This window comes from Hyla sarda, chromosome 9 (assembly GCF_029499605.1).
Source record: "Hyla sarda isolate aHylSar1 chromosome 9, aHylSar1.hap1, whole genome shotgun sequence".
NCBI classification, from domain to species: domain Eukaryota; kingdom Metazoa; phylum Chordata; class Amphibia; order Anura; family Hylidae; genus Hyla; species Hyla sarda.
The window spans coordinates 25524628-25531318 of record NC_079197.1 but is presented as its reverse complement, the minus strand read 5'-3'; the positions used below and the strand labels follow the sequence as shown (position 1 = coordinate 25531318).

Sequence of the window (6691 nt, the reverse complement as noted above, 5' to 3'; positions counted from 1 at the left end):
TATATTCAGGTCACAAGAGAAGCCCCAGTAAAGAGCTGAGTGTACAAGCTATAGGGGAGCCCCGCCAGCCCATGTCAACATATTAGGCTGTCATATCCTACCCCGGACAGCTTCAGTTTACATCCAGGGTATACAGCTATACTGTTCCTATATACAGAACAGTCTAATTAACTAGGTCACTTAGTATGGAACATAGAAATTGTATTAAAAGGGGTTTCCAGGGCTTTAATATTGATGGGCTATCCTTAGGTCTGACTCCAGCAATCACTGCACCCCCCCTCAACACTTACTCAGTGCCATACAAATAGTTGTGGCTATGCCTGGTATTACAGCTTAGTGCCGTGTTTTAGAAGTATGTCATTTATTGCACCCTACTATCAGACATTTAGTGTACCTGTCATTAGCAAAAACTTTTTATATAATGTATATAATACCATTATATGTATATTTGTAATATGCATTGATTATAAAAAATGTGTATATTTTTGGGTAAAAAAATGCTGTTCCTGCAGGTATTGCCTGTGTGTCTCCTCAGTGTACAGAGCCCCACTTGTCCTCAGTGTACAGCGCCCTGCTTGTCCTCAGTGTACAGAGCCCTGCTTGTCCTCAATGCACAGAGCCCCGCTTGTCCTCAGTGTACAGAGCCCCACTTGTCCTCAGTGTACAGAGCCCCACTTGTCCTCAGTGTACAGAGCCCTGCTTGTCCTCAGTGTACAGAGCATTGCTTGTCCTCAGTGTACAGAGCCCTGCTTGTCCTCAGTGCACAGAGCCCTGCTTGTCCTCAGTGTACAGAGCCCTGCTTGTCCTCAGTGTACAGAGCCCTGCTTGTCCTCAGTGTACAGAGCCCTGCTTGTCCTCAGTGCACAGAGCCCTGCTTGTCCTCAGTGTACAGAGCCCTGCTTGACCTCAGTGTACAGAGCCCTGCTTGTCCTCAGTGTACAGAGCCCTGCTTGTCCTCAGTGCACAGAACCCTGCTTGTCCTCAGTGTACAGAGCCCTCAGGACAGTGTACAGAGCCCTCAGGACAGTGTACAGAGCCCTCAGGACAGTGTACAGAGTACAGGTTAATGCCTGACAGTAAAAGCAGATACACAGTAACCACAGTGCTCTCAACTGCCACCTCTGTCCATGTCAGGAACTGTCCAGAGCAGAAGAGGTTTGCTATGGGGATTTGCTCCTACTCTGAAGAGTTCCTGACATGGACAAAGGTGGCAGCAGAGAGCACTGTGGTCGGACTGGAAAGAACTACACAACTTCTTCTGGAGCATACAGCAGCTGATAAGTACTGGAAGGATTAAGATTTTTAAATAGAAGTCATTTACAAATCTGTAGAACTTTCTGGCACCAGTTAATTAAAAAAAAAAAATTTTCCTCCCAGAGTACACCTTTAAGGTTTGCCTTTTCATATGTGTTGTTTCCAAATAATGAATACTGTACTGCAGAAACTCAATGACAAACACATTTACATGTGAACTACAGCAGAATGCTGAGCAGCAAGTGCCGTGCAGACTCTAGATCAGTGATCTCAAACTGTGGCGAAACTTCCACTCCATGCTGGGAGTTGAAGTTTTGCAACATCGGGAGGGCCTTAGTTTGAGACCACTGATCTACATGGTTTCTCTGTCTACAAATAGCCTCTTCTCCGATCTCGGTGATGTTGTGCACCTGCGCTTGAAACGCGTCATCTACGTCCTGTTCATGTGTGCTGGTTTGTAATAAAGCCCCGATTTTACTGCATCTCCAGAGCTGGATTCCTCTTTTTCTTTGTTGCACTGGTATGCTGTCCAGCATTTAAATCCGTGCTCCGGCCGCCATGCTTCGGTGAGCTGGAACTGCTTTTGTTCTTTGAGTACTGTGTTTACATCTGGTCACTGCGGCTTTGCAGAACAGCTGAAAGGCGGAAGTGCTGGGTTTTGCCATCCTGCAGATGAGCGAGCGACAGCTATCTCTCCAAATCACCTCATGCACATGAATGCTCGACACAGGTGGGCATTCAAATGTTCTGAATGGAGAGAGGAGGGGTAAGCTACTGCCAGACTACTCTGGTGACAACTTATCTTCCTGAGAACAAAAGGATCAATTAGTTTAAAAAACAAACATGGCCGATCCTTCTCTTCCCAGACAGAAGATCATCTGATGTGAGGAGAGTCGGGAGCCCTCCTCCCCACACATACATTACATGGTCGACTGTTGGGTAGACGCATGTCTAATGCATATGTGGACCTTTAGGGTTAAAGTTAAATAATAAAATTTGTTTAGGAACATACTTTAGACTGTCCGTACATTGAACTTTATATTAACACAATATTACAATAAATAGAGCTGTAATCTCTATACACTCTTAAACACATAAATACTGTAGTTGCACATTTGCTACAGTTTTAGCTCTGGCAAACCCTATGGACTTTACTACTTCTTGTCTGAGATATCTGTTTCCCGTCATTATCCTATATTTTATCCTAAGAACAGCGCACTGATCTTATCTATGGTAATGTCTAAGTAATACCAGACGCAGATCCCATGTACATTGATATATAGTTCCAGGCATGAAGTGAATCCTTATACGGCAATAACTTCATCCTTGAAGCTCCATCTTATATTGTTTAGTATATATATATAGGATTATAAATAGCATAGAAGAGACACGGTTACCCGCACTCACCGCTAGGCTTCAGTTGTCTGACTCCGCTTCAACTGCTCACACGGACATCACCGGTTCCAGACCTGATGCAGGGTGCTTAGAGGCGACTGCCGGCGGTTTCGTGCTGTGTGTGCTTCTTCCGGCCTTGAGGCCGGAAGAAGCGCAAGCAGCGCGAAACTGCCGGCAGTCGCCTCTGGGCGCTCTACATCAGGTCTGGAACCGGTGTTGTCCGTGTGAGCAGTTGAAGCGGAGTCAGACAACAGACGCCTAGCGGTGAGTGCGGGTAACCGCGTCTCTTCTGTGCTATTTGTATTTAGTGACTTAGTTCTTTCTTGTTCCCAGTGATAAGGATGACCTTTATGATTTTGATTACAGAAGAAGCGAGATAAGAAGAGGATGAAACTTGTAAGACAAAATATTTGAAGAGATATAGACTGTGTAGAAGGGAAGAAATATATCTGGAATTTTCCGGTAGAAGAGCGAAAGGGCAGCATAAGTGAACTACGGCCAAGAAAGAAATGAATGTTTAATATGCTAATATATACACAGACGCAATACTCAAATAACCAATCAAAATATAACATGATGATTTTGACGTGATCTCTAACCTCCCCTTTTTTTCAAATGTAAAAACTACTGTAAAACTGTACTTCCATGTAATAAACAGAACTCTGAGAACTCCTGGGGACAGCTCCTGAGCTTCCTGCTGAGAAAGAGTTTTATACCAACTTTTTGTCTGGTGTATATTTCTTCTGATGACACTCAGCAGTATACCAAAACATGTAGAAGATAGTGGAGCTGGCCCTAACGGAACTAAGCCTGGGGAGGGTTGTGGAGGAGCAGAAAAACGGAATACTGACTGTGCAAGCCTGTGTCGGTGGTGCTCTGCCCGGAAGACAATAGAACATCAGTAGGAGAGTAACAGAAAAAAGGCGACACTCACCATACAGGAAACTTCTTTATTCACACAACGGTGACAGGCAGGGGGGGGGGGGGGACTGGAGGACGGGGTTGCCGGGACAAGTTGTTTCGTGCACCCTGCGCACTTCCTCTAGCCAGATGTGACGTCTGTGAACGCCGTAACTCTAGCTCCCAGGTTTTTTGCCCACATGAAAGAAAAACATGGTGGTTTGTCCACCGATCTGTAATTCTTAGGGCTTGAAAAGGTTCCCCCATTTCATAACGGAGGTGACCGTCATAGGGTCCTCCTTCAGAAAGAGGCCCGATGGATTGCACGGCTAAATGCCACAGGCAACATCGGGCTTAATGACCGCAACGAATATAGGTCCTTTCTTTAGATCATGTGTATATCCGTGCTTTATCCTATGTATTGTATTATTGTCTGTCCTTGTTTGTAATTTATTCACACAACTCCCCCACTGTCACATGACCTTGTTTTGCATCAGGTTGCCTAGCGACAGTGTCACGCCGCCTCTATGAATAGAGTTACAGCGTTCACAGACGTCACATCCGGCTAGAGAAAGTGCGCAGGCCGCACAAAACAACTTGTCCCGGCAACCCCGTCCTCCATCCCACTCCCCCGCCTGTTACCCGCTTGATGTCACCGTTGTGTGAATAAAGAAGTTTCCTGTATGGTGAGTGTCGCCTTTTTTCCGTTACTCTCCTACTGATACTCAGCAGTATACAGCAACAGTCATGCACACATTAAAGCCTAACCAGAAGCCATCCTTGACACCAGCACCTCCAGACCCACACAATCAGGTACCGCAGCCCAGTGACCCTGACTACTTTATAACAATAGTGCTACTATACCTTTGAAGTTATATATAGGATTAGGTGTAGGATCCTTTTAGCTGTATGGGAAAAAAACTAAGAAAAACTCGAGATGTTTCGCAACAGGATTTTCAGGTCAGCACTTGTATTTAATATATTACAGTAAAATCACAAGAGTACACTCTTCCAGATACTAAACCACAGTCCTAATACACCGATAACTATGTGTTTCATAATGACACCAGAAGCCTAAGCACACTTTCAACATTTTTGGCACATCTTCACTGAGGGATAGGGGTTTTGGATGAGTGTTGGTGAGTCCACAAAGTGTTTCATGAAAGGTCTCCTCAACGTAGATGTCACATCTTGACAAGGAAGCATGGAGGAGCTCTGGGTCTGTGGTTTGGCACAAAGACCACAGGGTTTTACAATGACGGCAACACTTTTCCACTAGAATTTAAGCAGCCAAGACATCCAAACCCAAAGAAAATTCAGCTCATGATCTTCCCAGCCACCCAGGTCCCAATCCTTTCATCTTAAAGGTATCTTTTGTTTTAATTTTCAGCCTTAGTCTTCTTTCATGTCTCAACTATGGACTGCCCTTTACATCGACACACCTGTGATTTGACGTATATTCTTGTACCTCAGTATTGTCATGTGGGAATCTAAATTATTAGAAGAATATGTTGAAAGACTATTGTGGAGAAATTTTTTAATGATGTAAAACCTTGGCGTAGACTACAGCATATGAAGAGTAATGTAATGGCTAAGTGGTGACCTTAGATAAGTCAGGTCATTGGGTAGTACATATGGCTTTAGCTACTTTTAACATTATGCTGCATATGATTTCCGAAACCTTCAATGAGGACCATAAAGTCATCATTATGGAAGGCCCAGGGTCCTGATATTGGTAACATAAGAAAGTGGCTTCAGATGTGGATATATAAAAAATATCACAGGGCAATGTTCTTGGTTTCATGGTCATCTTCAGCATTGCTCACTGCGATGGAGTACTGGATAACCAGCAAGTGAGTCCTCTTTGTCTCTTTCTGGCCTTCTAAATGAGGCGACAATGGGATCAATAATACTGAAGTGGTGTTCGTGCTCCATCTGAATAACCTCTCAATAACCTGGGGCCGGCTGGTAGGGCAGGAAGTTAAAGGGGGCCGTGGTGGGCTAAGGGAAGAACAGCCATTGGCCGCTGAAGGCATCATGCAGACAGGTGTCACCACAAGCTCATGCAAGGGTGTAGTGCCTGACATGGAGATCCCTGGTACGAGGGTACTCCAGACGTCAAGTCTTTACTTTCCAGCTGTGAGGAGAGAAAAATAAGAATGTCAATATTCCAGAAGAAGAAAATCATTTATTTTACATAATTCTGAAGTGATGAAGGTAAAAGGAGAACCCGAGCCAAATGAAATTACCTATATATAGCTCAACAAGTTAAAGTTATACAACTTTGCAATGTGAAGTGTAATCTTTGCTGAGCACATACCCTGTTTCTCTCAGTTTTTCCTTCAGGCAGGAAGTCCAGTAGATCTTATCACACGTGATGACTAGTGTCTACAGTAGACCACACGTCACACCTCTTCTTCCCAGTTCAGAGAGCCATGCTTCAGTGTGCCCTGTATGATCGTCTCTGATTGGCTGAGGCTCACATACCTCCCTCATCTATATGTACTGCTCACTCTCTGAAGGCAGCCCCTCCGAGCAGCTCACACAGCAAACAAGCGCAGGGAGTCATGGGTTGTGTAGTTTCTGGCTTTACTCAGCTGTTTATGGGGGCTATGGGGGTCCAATTTGGAAACAAATCAGCTTGATGACTAGTGGAGTCATGGTGAGCTATATATATATATATATATATATATATATATATATACACATAACTTACTGTATTTAAGTTTTTATTTTTACCACTTTGGGCTGAATAACTCCTTTAAGTTAGCGAAATCATGTAATTAGCATTTACAATATTTTGCAACACCAGCGCTGAGGTTAGGTTTTTTCAGTAACCTTATATAATGTTTGATATGTACCAAGGTTTTTACCCAAAACCTAAGAAATGACTTTTGAGGGACAAATTTAAGGTTCTCCCTCCCCACTTCCCATATGGTTCCCATGCTTCCTTCTCACCTTCAATCACCATTTATCCTTCTCATCCGGGACAGCTTCTCCTTGTGTTTCTTCTGTTTCTGTCTCAGCACTATGACCCATCTTAGTGATGTGGCGCAGAAATGACGTTGCGTTAAAGGCCCTCTGAAAGGATATATGAAGGCATCATTTACTATTACATCCTTACGGTCTTGACTTGACATAT

The 6691-nt window shown here is 44.0% G+C and overlaps 1 protein-coding gene across 1 annotated transcript in view; it reads right to left on the bottom strand.

Moving 5' to 3' along the window:
* Positions 1 to 4499: 4499 nt before the first annotated feature.
* The window catches only part of PNCK (pregnancy up-regulated nonubiquitous CaM kinase), a 95738-nt gene continuing 93546 nt past the window's right edge, over positions 4500 to 6691 (bottom strand). The window contains exons 11-12 of the mRNA XM_056540263.1: positions 6508 to 6630; positions 4500 to 5686 (exon numbers count right to left, since the gene is read on the bottom strand). Of these exons, the coding sequence (XP_056396238.1) occupies positions 6514 to 6630 (117 nt within the window). The 3' untranslated portion in view covers positions 4500 to 5686; positions 6508 to 6513. The remainder of the gene's footprint in view (positions 5687 to 6507; positions 6631 to 6691) is intronic.